At 30.6% G+C, this 15187-nt stretch overlaps 3 protein-coding genes across 3 annotated transcripts; all 3 read right to left on the bottom strand.

Moving 5' to 3' along the window:
- Positions 1-1339: 1339 nt before the first annotated feature.
- LOC123224718 (zinc finger protein CONSTANS-LIKE 7-like) lies at positions 1340-2786 on the bottom strand. The gene is made up of 3 exons (XM_044648415.1): positions 2089-2786; positions 1821-1970; positions 1340-1473 (listed from the first exon to the last, which is right to left on the bottom strand). Exons 1-3 carry the CDS (start codon positions 2500-2502, stop codon positions 1447-1449), a joined length of 591 nt encoding a protein of 196 aa, XP_044504350.1. The 5' UTR covers positions 2503-2786; the 3' UTR covers positions 1340-1446.
- A 2314-nt stretch (positions 2787-5100) lies between these two features.
- LOC123226460 (LOB domain-containing protein 12-like) lies at positions 5101-5770 on the bottom strand. The gene is made up of 2 exons (XM_044650979.1): positions 5606-5770; positions 5101-5526 (listed from the first exon to the last, which is right to left on the bottom strand). The coding sequence occupies exons 1-2, from the start codon at positions 5759-5761 to the stop codon at positions 5179-5181; spliced, it is 504 nt and encodes a 167-aa protein (XP_044506914.1). The 5' UTR covers positions 5762-5770; the 3' UTR covers positions 5101-5178.
- A 5699-nt stretch (positions 5771-11469) lies between these two features.
- Positions 11470-13895, bottom strand: LOC123226275 (protein DOUBLE-STRAND BREAK FORMATION). Its single transcript, XM_044650796.1, has 5 exons — positions 13834-13895; positions 13543-13750; positions 13304-13447; positions 12648-12789; positions 11470-12022 (listed from the first exon to the last, which is right to left on the bottom strand). Exons 1-5 carry the CDS (start codon positions 13893-13895, stop codon positions 11859-11861), a joined length of 720 nt encoding a protein of 239 aa, XP_044506731.1. The 3' UTR covers positions 11470-11858.
- Positions 13896-15187: the final 1292 nt, after the last annotated feature.

The raw sequence follows: 15187 nt of genomic DNA, 5'->3' as shown, positions 1-15187 counted from the left end.
ATTTGTATTTGTCACGCAAAAATGAATCTAACATATAAATGTGCAAAATGTCTTTCAAACTTCTTTATTATATAACATATCTATTTACAATTTTTTTAAATATAATGATGTTCATTGATATTAAACTTTGCTTCCTTTTATTTTAAGTGTATATTGTTTATTTAAATTCTTTTAACCTAGAATGAGTTTTCTTAATAAGCCTAAATAATAAAGAAATTACAAACTTTCAACTTTAAAGAAATCCTACTATCAAAACAAATGAACCAATTAATTTTATTTGGGTTTTACTTATTCATGGTAAGTTTTATTATTTTGTATATGTTTTGTGAAAATAAATTTAAAAAAAAAGTATAATTTGAGATTTTTATTGGTTGCAAATGTTGATATCATTTAACAAATTGTAAACATTATCTTATAAAATTTGGTTTATTCAACCAAAAAAATAAAATAAAATTCACTCTCTTCACTAAAAATAAAATGATAATTTGTTACCTTTAAATATTGCTATCCCAATTATGAGATGTCTATTTAAATCCATAAATTTATGATAAAAACTTATGTAATACACATCTTAAGGCATATTTGTCATTTTTTTTTCTAAATTTGGAAAAATTTTAAAAGTATGACAAATATACCTTATTATATTAAAGTTCTATACTATCTAAACATTGCATTTTCATGTACTCTAATATTTTTGGATTATTTTCCTATATTTTTTGTCTTCTCACTTTCTTTTTCACCAAATCCGTAGTATGTCATTTGTTAAGATGATGCTACTTATTTCTTATTGAACCTACAAACAAATTTATTCGAAATGGTTTAATTATTTTCATATAAAACTGATGGATTATTTTCAATTAATTTGGATACCCATTTCCAAAATTTACTTTTATCTCTATATATGAAAAAAAAATTCAAAAAATATTGTTATATGAATCATCCGTAATATAGACTATAGAGAACATATGTTCCCAAAATAATATTTCCTTGCAGCTGAATTGTCTACATAGAAAATGACACCAGCCATGAAGAAAACAAAAAAAAAAAGTGCAAAGCTGAACCAACCCCACAACCAAATTTTATATAAATGGACCACTTTTTGTGTAAAATGATTGAATCCCACCAGAAATCAAGCATACCCAGATACTAAATTCTCTGAACTCAACTCTTTTTTCGTTAGAAAATGGCAAAAATAAATCATGCTGAGATATTTATCACAGTAGGGTCAGATCAATTATAAACACATGATGGAATTGCTCAAGGGGGGGTCCTCCGCAAAAAAGTTGCACAAGTAAGTTCCCAGAAAGTCTGAATGATTGAATGGATATTTCATGTTTTTATAAGGTACAAAGATTTTTTTTTCTAGTCAAACAATAAGCACAATTTAACAAAGCATATTTTTCAGATATTTTTCAGATATTTTTAATCTCAATTTTGACTATCTTCTCAGGAAACTCTCTTCACAAATCGACCCTGCGGCAACCAACAAGCAAATAAAAATAGGTAGCATATGATTAACATCCAAATTAATTTTGATTAGCACTTTAATAAATAATAAAATTATATGTATAAATAAATTATATAAACTTGTTTATATAAACTAAAATCATAATTTTTAATTAGAAGATATGATTATATACTTTTTCTCTTATTTCAAAATCATCTTGTCAATATTATTATCTTAATTTATACAGATATAAATATATAATTTATTTATACATATATAATTTATCTTAGTATATATATACAATATTACTCTTAGGATATAGGTACAAAACATATAGAATTAGGAAAAGAGAGGAGAAGAAGAATTAATTAACCTTAAGTCTTGGTCTTTTATCTGCGTTGAGTTTGCGAACTTGGTGCCTTATCTTCTTGGAGAACAATCTTGTCTGACGTTTCTCTTTGTACCTTAAAACACTTGCTTCTCTTCTTGCTTTCTCTTCGTCCATCACTGGAACCTCTCCCATCTATGGAAAATTCAATACAAATTTCATTTATATGTACTAGAAATGAATACCACAAAACTTGTGAAATGAATGAAAGTTAAGTAGTTGATTGAGTAGTAACGTAGTAGCCATTGCTTACCATTAAAAGAGAGTATTCATCAGCCCAAAGAGGCCCTCGATCAGACCATGCATCTAAGACTTCTTGATAGTTTAAATTCAAGTTCAAAGATGCCACTTCTGGAAAGAACTTACTTGTAAATTCATCAAGCTGTTCTTCTGATCTTTCTTCTTTTTGCTCCTCTTCCTCTTGCTGTTCTCCCTTTTCCCTGTGCATGAAATCCCAACTAAGTTGAGCCAGCTGCTGATGTGCGTTATCTTCTGAAAAATTCTCATCATTTTCATTAAACCCCCGAATGCCCTCCAATTCATCCATGATATCTATGTTCTCCGGGCCATAAACATCACCTTTCAAGTTAACAAATTCAGTTTCCATGGTGTCAAGAACTTGTTCTTCTTCCTTCTTTGGACCTCTTAACAATGAGATATACCCCATGTCACCTCCCTCTCTTATCTCACAATCACTCAGTTCCTCTTACTCTTTACATGCATGGCAAAACATTCAAAAGAAGCATGAAGCTATATCCCTAACAGATTAATGATATTTTCTCTCTTCCATAAAAAGGTAGAAAAAAGGGCATCTACATGGCACCTTATCTTCAATCTATTGGTTGTTTGTGCTCAAATAAAAGGGAAAAGGAGGCCAAATAATGAGCTTTTTGATGAGTGTCGTATATATCTAGAAGCACGTGATGGGAAGAAGAAGATCTTAATTGACCTAGCTGCAAAAAAAAGGTGACATTGATTTACCAGTCCAATATAGAAATGGCGTTAGTGAATTTGTGCAGGTGGGTTTCCCTCTTTTGGCTGAATGCCGATGAAATTTTTGTGGGTACTGAAAGTGGCTTTTGTTTCTTAGTGATTTAGCCGTCCCCATTTGGTTGCTGCTGTAGCCTCGCGACTTGGGAATTGTATCAAATTGTTAATGTTAAAGCTGAGGAAATCATCATTGGACAATGGGGCATCATACTGTTTGAAATCTGACGGTGTAGTTGGTAGAATTTCCAGGGGTGAAAATGATAGCCCACCAGACCAAGTGTAAATTGGTACCAAAATCAACGAGCACAGGAATGGATGAAAGGTCAAAAAAGAAAAAGGCTACTCTCCAATCCCATCATGATTTACGTGGAAAGGAAAACGTGATACTGAAAATTTTCTAGCCTTGGAAAAAATTAGGCATACGTTATAACACCTTAATACAAGGGCTAAACAAAATGAATATTTAATAGTTTAGTCTAACCATATATTTAAGGTGTGTAATTTTTTATTAATCAAAGTGAAATATTATAAAAAAATATAGATTATTTAAATGATTATTAAAAATAAATTATTATTATGTTAAATAAAAATTTTTAGTTTTATTATCAATAATGATGTAACACATAATATAGAAAATAATTTGATATTATCAATATAATATTATTTTTATTACAATCTTATTTTATTTATTAATTTTTTAAGCATAAAAATATTCTTATTTTTTTTAATATAAAAATTAATTTTAAAATAATTATACCTAATAATATTTAAGTAATAATAAATTTCATCTAATCAAATATAATAATTATTTATATCTAGTAATATTTTAAGTAATTTATTTGTATAATAATTTTTTATTTTTTATAATTAAAGAGTATTCAAACAAAATACATTATTATATTATCTGTCATATCATCATTAATAATAAAATATAATTAAAATATTTTATTATTTGATAAATCAATTAAAATAATATCAATAATAAAATATAAGTGATCAAAAGTAATCTAAATCAAAAACCAGAAAAATCAACCAAGAAAATGACTGAAAAGGAAAAGTCAAAACGATTGTGCAATGTCATTAAATTAATTAATTAATTAAGATTCTTTCCATGAGTACACCACTCCTCACGTAAACATGGCAGCAACAAGGAAAGATTATTCTGAAGGCAACCATGTTTGTCGAATGGAACACAATCTAGCTAGACATTTAATGTAATATTCCAATAGGTTACAAGAGCACTTGGATATTCGTCAAATATCTAAGAATGCGGGTAATTAGTAAAAACTGTCACTCAAAGCCAGCGAGAAAAACTCTATACGACAATATATCTTTTAGCATCTAAGAAATGTCATTTGATATTTTGTCTGGTGTAGGAAAAATAATTGTCTCCTGTCTAATCAAGATCATGTCATTGATGTAATTATCCTTGTTTTTTTTTTTTATGCAATTACAATATGAATAAATAAATAGAATCAAATTTCAATTAGAAATATTTAGATACATGCAATTCTACCTTTTCATCCATTAAATATTAATTAAACACCAACACAAGGGTGAGGGCATCTAAGATCATGATCCAAGAGAGAAGCTAGCAATCCAGCTAGGATATAAATCTCTATTAAAGATGTTAGATACATGATATACTTTTTTATATTCATTACACAAAGTCCATTGAAAAATTTTCCTTAGAAATAAATAACATAATTGTAGATGTGAACTTCCAAACAATAGATCAAATCATATTAAAAACCTCTCGTTTTTATTATTCTTCCGCACGCTCTTATAAAAAGATTCAGGAGACTTTCTTGTATTTACTACACAAAATGTGTTGGAACGCTACCTAGAAGATAAATAACAAAACCATAAACGTAAATTATCAAGTAACAAGTTAAACCACATTAAAAATCTCCCTTATTTACGATATTCTTCTATCATACTTCTGATTACATTTGTGTATATATAATAGATACAAGAATTATTTAGGTAATTCTAACCACCGTAATAAAATAAAGAAAGTTATGTAAAACTCTAAATTACATACTTCTTATTGGTAACGAAAAATACCATCGATATTATTATATAGTAAGTATATTTATAAATTAATCGACTGAAAAGGGCTTATTATTCTAAGTTATGAGTCGTAAAATCTTACATCTGGATGATAAGAAAAGAAAAGGCTTTGGTTAACCCTAATTTACTCCATGTCGCACATGCAGGAGTTGAATACTTGAACGTGCAGCCACCATTTTCAAATTTAATACATAACACGTTCAAACCGTTACCTTCTCAACAAAGCCAGACATTAAGCAATAACAGAAGAGAATTATTTTTATAAAAGAAAGCAACTTAATTACGTCCAAAGAGAATCTCTTTTGAGAGGATCTTGGATTACATTGCTAGAAGAAGCATGACCAAGGTACTGAGGAATGGTATTGAAGTTATTGCAGGAAAAAAGAAGTGACTTGTCGTTTTGAACGTCTGTTTGGGGCGACATCGTCGGCAAAGGATTAGGGCCTTGCTGCGTCTGAATGAAAAGAATTTCTGTTTGAGCCACTGCGAGCTGCATTTGCAACTGTGATACTTGGCTTTGTAGATAAGATATTGCCCCAACACATCCATAAACGGGGTCTCTCATTCTTGCATTTGCTTCATAAACCAAACTGCTCACTGCATCCACTCTGTGGTGAACTGGAAGCTCCTGCATATCAGTTTACATGAAAACTTGAAAGAAGGTTTCAACTTCCGTATCTGAAATTAACTACAAATTAAACACGAACCTGCAACATTTTACTGACGTTGCTGGCGCCGAAGACCTTGTGAACGATGGCAAACTTTTGGGGATCATCGGAAGGAAAGTAAGGGGCAAAGATGCAGTCCTTGGTGCAGCGGCGCCTTAATAACTTGCAGGACGCGCATGGTGAAGAGCCTCCCATCTGGCTGAAACAAAAGATAAAGTTTTTTGTTGAAGAGAAACGAAAATGAATTGCGTATTTATAATGGTTTGCAAGTACTACATATATTCTATTTCACATTGTAGAATGGGTCCACATGCATACTTTATTAAACAATAATCAAAGATTATGATCATACTTAAACAAGTTTTGGTTGTACGTCTTAGACAATTATAACCATGCTTAGACCGAATCTTGAGGGCCAACATAGTAATAGACAGATAGACCTCGTGAAGAGGAGATAGAGAAGTTTGACCACCGCCTACAGGAGTGATAGTTGTCATCCATGCAACTTTAATTTCCACTCTCTGGTTTGACCATAATTAAATGTGTTAATTTGATAATTAGTGTGATTAAGATTAGAGCTTTTACTAATCACAAGCCTAGTTGATAAATACGGAAACAAGAAAAAAATGATACGTAAATTATATGGGTATAATACGGTGAATAATAAAAAATAACTTTATGTAAAAATTCTCTAAAATTTAAATATAGGAAAAATATAAAAAATATATATAAGTTTAATATGATATATCATTAATAATACGTTTCTAAAAATATAATAATATCATAATAATTTTAGTACCTTTCACGAATCTCTTATTAAAAATCAATATAACAATTCAAATATAAAGTATTTAATTAAATATTAAACCTAATATAACATAATATATAATTAAAATTCTTTTTATAATAAACAACTTACTAGTCAGTTGAGAAAAACAAACAAATTAATCAGTTTAGATTTTAAATTTTAAATCAAAATGAATCTCTGTATAAGTCATAGGAGAGAAAAATGCAAAAATAAGACTAAGAATTAAAAAAGAAATATTTATGAGCTTTTTTTTAAATAACAGTGGTATCTTATAAATAATTAAAAATATAATAAATAATTTTATACTCTAAGTTTAGTAAAAAGTTTTAAAATATAGTAAAAATAAAATATAATGTATAATTTGTGTTTAATATAATTTAGGTTTAAAATTTTTTTAAATATATTTAATATATAAATAATATGAGAATGTGAATAATACATATATTTACTAGTAGAATTAGAAGTATAGATGTGAAAATTTAAGCAGGAACGAGACTCCATGACTATGAGAAATAGGCTCAACTCAACCAACATGAATGTTTGTTGGTACGTGACTCTTTCCTCTCTTAATTTGATGAACTCAAAAATTAAATACAGTGACTCTAATTAATGTATCGTTAATCAATGCTGTATCAATTAATTAATTAATTAATGCTGCAAAAGGCATCTAAATTATCGACTTCGATGCTTCATGCACAGTACCTTCTGAGATCAACTTCAACCACACAATGGTGAGATAAGATGAGTTCATATAAGGGTAGATTCGAACTGAATTAAATTTAAACTCTTGATTCATATATAATTGAATTCGAATTTAAGTTTGAACTCATATAACTCATGAAAGCTAAATTTGAATTCAATTTGATTAATTTTTTATTATTAAATTATATCATTTTAATATATATTGATCAAAATAACTTAATTAAGATCAACTAATTTTAAGTTTGTCTGAACCAAGCTTGGTTCGAGTCCAACTTTAGTTCCATATCCATAATCAATTAAATGCAACCAAACAATTTACAGAGATTTAAAAAAAAAAAAAAACCTTCATCTACAGAGAGAAGGGTTAAGAATATATTAAAAAGGAAATCAACCCCTTTTGAGAGAGATTGAAAAAGTAAGAGGAAACAAGAATCTCACTCTAGAATTAAATGCGGTCCACGAGATTCCAAGCTTCTAATCTTCTATACCGAGAAAACAGCTTCGTTTTCCTAGTTGTCATACCCTCTGTATTCCATTTGTTTTTTTATTTGTATATTATCTCTGTCTCATAACGAGGCTGAATGACTGTTTTTCCTCCTAACTTTAAAGAAATAACATTTTTTGTCTTTATGTTTGAAAAATCTATTTTCTCACCACTTTCGTTAGTTGAAACTATTGATTAAAGGGCCAAAAAGATTATTTTGCCAAAAATTTTCTAAAATTCTAGCATGTCTTCAAATCTAATTAGATATCTAAAGATTATAATAGTAATTTACTTTATTATTTACAATCTCATCATCTCATTTTTTTTTCTTTTATCTTCTCTTTCCTCCCTTTCTTTTTCTCACCACGTGCCTCTTTCATTATCTTTTTCTAGTTCCATGTTAAACAATAAAAGGCCAAAAACCTCAAAATCCTGACATTGTATTCACATACAATTGCACAATCGTTCACAAATTGATTTAAACTTTAACCAAAGCAATTCGGTTTGTCCACAAACGGTCCTACCAATTGTCAATCATACAATCATTAGTCAATATACACACTAATTCAACCTAATTCAATTGTCTCTATTAAACCCACTACACACCAACATAACTGATCACCTAATAGTCATCCCTTAATTCTCTAACCAAGTCAAACATCAACTCAACATACCCAACTCACACACTCTGATCACCATTACCCATAACACTACTATCAAATTTCGAATCAATTTTATTATCAATTCCACCCAGAAGCCCACCACCAAACTCACTCTTTACTGTCCCAGCATCCACTCAACACCATATCCCCCAAATCCTTCATCCACCAAATGCATCTACCACTTATACTGCACATTCACTCTTGTCATCATCAATTAATTTTTTTTGTCTAGCCACAAATTCACCTACACCCAATTTCCCAATTAATTTTTCACAATAACCCATCAAACCTATCATTTTAATTATCAAATCTATAAGATATTTGATTAATCGTCAATCCGAAGCCAACAGATAAATAAAAAACTATGAAGCAAGTGAAAATAGTAATAAAGTGATGATTGTTTGACAATGTAAGAAGGTTAAAGATGGTAGTCGTTTGATGATGTGAGGATGCTAGTGTGGTGGTGGGATGACACTATAAAACTCTAGACGGCATTGTAATTAAGCATGACAATGATGAAATGATGGTATGTTAGTGGTGAAGATGTGGTAATAGCAGTAAAGATATGGAATCAGGTAAAGAGAAGAAGTGAAAAAAGTGAAAAGTGAAAATAAGAGAATCAAGTAAGGAGGAGAAGTAAAAAAGAAATGGATAATAAAATCAAATAATTATTATTCATATTCAATATTAGTTCAAAATATTTTGATAATTTTAATAAAAATAAAAACAAATTGATATTTGATCCTTGTGTTAAGTATAAAGAACAGTTTTGTAATTTTACTAAAACAATAAACTAATTGTTATGAAATCAAATGGTTTATACTAACAAAATGAACTACATGTGGGAAATGAACTTTTCGATATTAAAAAATGAAAAATTGTCATTTGATGAAAGTTTGGGTGGGAAATAGACATTTGTGCTAAACTTCCAAGCTGAATTTTAACCCCAAAGCATGCACCAATGGAAACTAGGCTAATTTTTTTAAGCAACTGAATAAAAGTAGAGCGAAAAAAACAGACATCTTTCACCATGTTAGAGGAAATTAAGACATGCGAGGTTGGATGCCAACATTTAATAAGCTTTGGTGAAAACGGAAGATTCGATTATTGAAATCTGCAGTGATGGTTTTCAAATCTAGAGAGCGGTGTAGTATAGAAATCAGAAGGCAATGTTTGACAATACACACCCTACCCAAGAGGGGGGCTAAAGTCCCCACTCAACTGACCCGTGTTGGATTTCCAATGCTAACTTTATATATATTGCTATTAATTCAAAATGCGAATCTCCGTTATCAACTCCATCTATGAAATATTGTAAACGACATGATCAAATCAGGATGGAGGTCCCAACATCACAAATATACATAGAAAAAGCAGACACCATCTACCTATCACTTTGCCTCATACTTTAATACGGGGGAAATTAATTAAAATAGATATCGAATTTACTGTTTAAACTTTTTTTGACAAAATTTCTCAACTTTTACTTTTTTGAGCAAATGATATTTTTCATTCCAAAAATACTCTTTATCCTATTTCTTTTTATTTATAACAGTTTTCACATATTAAACTTTTATATTTCAAAGTATACGGATTAAGTTTAATTTTTTTGCAATGAATAAGATTTACAGATGAAAAACATATTAATTTAGGATGTGATAATTGATATTTATATACTTTTACAAAATGATAAACATAAAACAGTATGTTTTTTTTAGTGGGTGCAAAAATATGAGAAAGTGTAAAATGGTGTATGAAAATGCGAAGGGGTGCATCAACTCTAAAGGGGTGTGTGAAATCATAAAATGGTGCGTGAAATCGTAAAGGGGTATGTGAAATCGTAAAAGGGAGGGTCAACTCCAAAGGGGTGCGTGAAATCGTAAAAGGGTGTGTCATTCTCTTAAGGGATGCGTGAAATCTTAAAAGGGTGAGTCAGCTTCTGAAAGAGGTGCGTCAACCTTTGAAGGGGTGCATGAAAGGGTGCGACATTTTCAAAGGGTGCGTCATAACTTGAAGGGGTACGTGAAAGGGTGCAACAACGCTAAAGAGATGAGTGAAAGTATAAAGGGGTGTGTTAAATTATGAAGGAGTGCCTGAAATTATAAATGGGTGTATGAAACTATGAAAAGGTGCGTGAAAGTGTAAAAATGTGTATAAAACTATGAATGGGGTGCGTGAAAGTGTAAAAAGGTGTGTGAAAATGTGAAAGGGTATATGAAACTGTGAAAGTGTGTATGAAAATATGAAAAAATACATCAAATATAAAGAAGTGCGTAATAATAATTATATATTATATAATATAATATAATATATATTTATATATAAAATATATTATATATTATATATAAAGGGGTGCAGGTCCTTTGTATTTCTCATACCCCTGTACGCACCATTTTATTTATATATAAGGGGTGTCCCTTTGCATTTATATATATATATATATATATATATATATATATATATATATATATATATATAAAATATAATATATTTTTTATATTTCATACACTCGTATCATTTCATGTATCTTTTTCAAATTGTCGCATCCTTCCACATACCCACACCCTTTTGCACACTCGTATCCCTTTTCACACTCCTTCATGCACTCTTTCTAAATTGTCGCACCCTTCCACGCACTCGCACCCGCACCCTTTCAAACGTGTCACACCTTCCATGCACTCGCACCCTTTCACACACCCCTTCAGCGTTGCCGCAACATTTCACACATTTTCGCATCCGCTTGGAAAAACGCACCGTTTTGATAAAACGTTCGGTAGATCTATCATTTTGTAATTGTATAAAAGTATATAAGAATCAATTATTATATAAAAAAATTAATCTTATTCATTACAGAAAAATTAAGCTTAATATGTATCCTCTGAAATATAAGAGATTAATTTACGAAAGTTACTATAAACGTTGAGATATAAGATGAGGGGTATTTTAGAATGAAAAATATGATTTACTTAAAAAGGTAAAAACTAAAAATTCTTACCGAAAAAGGTTTACGCGGTAAACTAACAGTTTATTTTAATTAATTTCCTTAATATGGCAATCATCTAATTTTGACTTAAAACAGTACCAACAAGATGCTTTCCAGATTGCCTGAACCCTTTGTCTTTCTTTTCGTTCATTTCTTCCTAAATTAGTCATGAATGATGTGCTTGCCCTGAAAGAACGGTTTCATCAGTCTCTATATATATGAAAGTCATATGGATATAGTTTGCTGCTGTTTTGCTCAAACAGATGAAATTTTCAATGCAAACAGATTCAAGAGAGAGCTAGTGCGAGTAATTGTCCTTTAGCATGTGGAAATCTAAGACAAATGATAAAAAATGTCTAAGAAGTCAAGCCGAGAGATATGCCAATGACCATCCTTGTGCCCCTACCAATAGGCTGTAACATGCCTAACAAAATACTAAACTCTTATAATTTTGAAGTTGGACCACCTACAAAGCGTGAAACTTGCATTAAAAGGCCATCATGCAATGTTTACCCGGTCATGTAAGGGTCTTTTTTTTTTTTGTTTTTTGCGTAAATCCAATCAGATGAGCTAGCTTATGCAATAAAACTGCAATGCACATAAGAAACTTGGCAACCACCTCAACGTTGAATGGAGTCCAAGCCACCTGTAATCTACCGCAAGCCTTGAAGTTCAAGCAACCGGTTCACATTTCGCCTTTTAATTCCATTTCTGAACAGAGTGCTTGCCGCACGCTTGGTTCCTTTACAACATGGAGAATGCTTTGTGTGGCTCACAATAATTTTCTTTTTCAAATACTCTGTTGCCTGTGCCTGAACTGATAAGATTGAGCAAAATTTTTTATGATCAAATCACAGCATCAGGTCTCGTAGACAACTCAAAGGAGTTCATACAAGTCTTGAACACAAAAGATTAGTCTCCCAAAAAAATATCATAGACATTTTTCTACAATGCGAGTTCTCATTTCACTTGTTAACTGTCTGCAAATAAGACTAGGTTTTTTTATAGACATCACAGCCTTCTCTACAAATATTAGTATATTTACTTCAGTTTTTCATCGAATAATTGAAGAATAATAATTGCTTTTTAAAAGAAAAATTGGCTAACACTGAAACATAACAGCAAAATAGAGTACTAATGCTGTTCTGAAAAGCATGATTAGGAGCTCGTGATAGGAAGGGTCCCTTCAATCATCAGGTTCCAAATTCACCCAGTAGACCACACAAACGGTTGCCTCTGTTTGATAGGCAGAGTACATGACTTAAATTGAAGAAATTAACTGTTGTTCACTTTGCAATAGACTGATCACATTTTTTAATAAAATACAAAGTTGACCAACACAGTATGTCCGTTTTCACATTCCAACGTAACAGATAGCACGGATAACTGTCAATGAATCGTGACATGAATCTTAAGAAATTGACACAACATATAAGGCATACCAGAGAGCGAAGCTACAGAGGTCACAGCACAATCTTTGAGTCTCCTCGTGTTTTCAGTAGCTTGCACATATTCAGAGATTTCAACAGTGTTTAGATCCACAATATCATTCCTCTGGAGACATGATTGTGCATTTTCACAAGCCTACACAAGCAAATGTCAAAATTGAAGCTAGGTTGAAAGAAAAAAATACCAAGCCCTTGAAAATTCAAATACAAGATTTACAACCATGGTATAAAAATTTCTATACCTAACTCAACAAGACTAGATAACATTGGAATAATTAGGAAGAATACAGTGTACTTTGTCATTATAATTTATGTTCCGAAAGACCTTGCACTGGACTTGAGCTTCCAGCACAGTTCAGGAGAGTAGTTCAACTGGAAACATATAAACAATTAAAAGAAAATTCCAATAGCCATTGAAAGTTAACAGCTGAGGATATATTCACTCGGTAAATTCAGTCAGCCATAGAAAAAAAATCGAAAGTATTCCAAATTAAAAAGAAAAATTATGGCAAATGCCAAGAATATTCTCAATGATATATGCTTGCTTCATGTGTTATGTTCTGCGCAATTGAACAACTGGATGAGTTCATTATTCATCTGTACCACAAATGAAACTTTTCAAGCACTAGCACATCTGACTAAGATTCTACCTTTATAGCTATAGCATGAAAACCATTCTCTAGTGAGTGCTCAGCTAAGTTCAGCCATTCGACGTATGCAACTTGAAGCCAATTGCAACTTGCAGACTTGATATCACGCATAAGCAAGGCCTCATATCTTAAAGCCAAACAACTCTATGAACCATAATAAAGCGCCCAAATTTTGATTAAAATTGATTCCAAGTTGAAATAATGAAAATGAAATTGCTAACGAAGGATTTGCAGTATACCTCGGTATCGCCTATAACAGCAAAAGCAAGAACGAAGAACTCGAGAATCAAGAGCTTCTGCTCTAGAGTTTTCTCCGCAATTTCACGAAGAACGGACATCGATTCGGATCTTAGAAACTCTCTCAAATTCGATTGCACTTCAATTAATGATTTAACATCCTTACAGACGAGCAACGATTCGAGAATTTGAATGGTTCCGCCATCAAATCTACGAAAATTAAACAAGAAAGATTTTCAGAGATTTAGCGAAAGCGAGACGATTAACTGACAAAGTAAAACAGATTAGTGAACCTTCTGTCATTGATTTGAGAGCGAAATAAGGAGATTTGATGATCAAACCCTGCGCTGGACATTTTTAGGAAGAAATTGGCGGGTACCCTGGGGATTTGAAATTTATATGCATCATGGGACTATGTAGGGTGGTTTATGTTGTTGTAACGCATAACTTTGTTACATGGAGGACTAGGTAAAACTTAAAATGTTTGAAACGATAATTAAAGTTGAAGGGATGGATAAGAACTAGGTCAAACTTGAATATCTTCTTACTTAAGTTTGACTTTAGTTCGTTAAATCAAAAATAAAGATAGTTTGATTTTGATTCGAATGAAAAATAGTTCGGTTTAATTCAATTTAAGTTTATAGTTAAAATCTGTAACTTAGATTTGTAGCTCAAATTTGTGATTTAAATTTGTAACTTTTTGACAAAACAATATCATTTTAACAATTACTTAATATAACCAAAATCGAACTACATGACAATTGTAATTATTATTAGGGCCAAAACAATTATTCTCACCCAAGTTTTAGTTCACTTCCAAAGTTTTACCTATAGGATTTTAAAAATTCAAATATTTATTTATCCCTAAATTTTTAGTTAAATGTAAGGATAAAACCATTATTTTACCTATAAACTCTAAAACCTTAAAAATTTATATAATTTCTCTATTAATTTGAAAAACTAACAATTTCCTCTAGGATTAAGTTTTGAAGAGTTACCATTTTTCTCCTAGGGTTTGGAAAACTAATTCGGCAAACGGACAACGTGCAAACGACAAAAGGACAATGTCTTTACATCCAGAAAAAAAAGTGTTATCTAAAATTCCAATAAAAGAACCAAGTTTGAAGGACGAAACGTCGTCCTTCATCAATTCTTCTGGACAACGAAACATCATCTGAACGATAAATCAATTCAAAGTCAACAATTTGACAAAGAAGATTCATCACCAACCAAATTCCCTATAGCCACCAAAGATAAAACCCTGAAAATGAGAGGTAAAACAAAGTTTCAAAAAGTTTAAAACGCAATTGTAAAAGAAAAAATTTGAAAAATATAAAACCCTAGAGTTAAAAGGAAAAATAAAATTTTCAAAGCTTTAAACTTAATTATGAGAAAAATTATTAATTTTTTAAACAAAGTGAAAGAAATGATACAAACTTTAATGTTTTAAGGGATTAGTGATAAAGTGATTATTTTATCTCTTATAATTAATGACTTTAGTTAAGTCTAACAACAATCCACAAACAGCCGTTTAGATTTTTTAAATTCCATAAATGCGATTTCGGAACTAGACTAATCCTTAGGTGGGAATGTCTTTAGGCCTCTTGTTAATCTTTTCCTTTAGGCATGCTTTGTTTTTTAACTAAT

The sequence above is a fragment of the Mangifera indica genome, chromosome 9 (assembly GCF_011075055.1).
Source record: "Mangifera indica cultivar Alphonso chromosome 9, CATAS_Mindica_2.1, whole genome shotgun sequence".
Lineage (NCBI taxonomy): Eukaryota > Viridiplantae > Streptophyta > Magnoliopsida > Sapindales > Anacardiaceae > Mangifera > Mangifera indica.
This window is presented reverse-complemented; position numbering and strand designations above follow the sequence as displayed.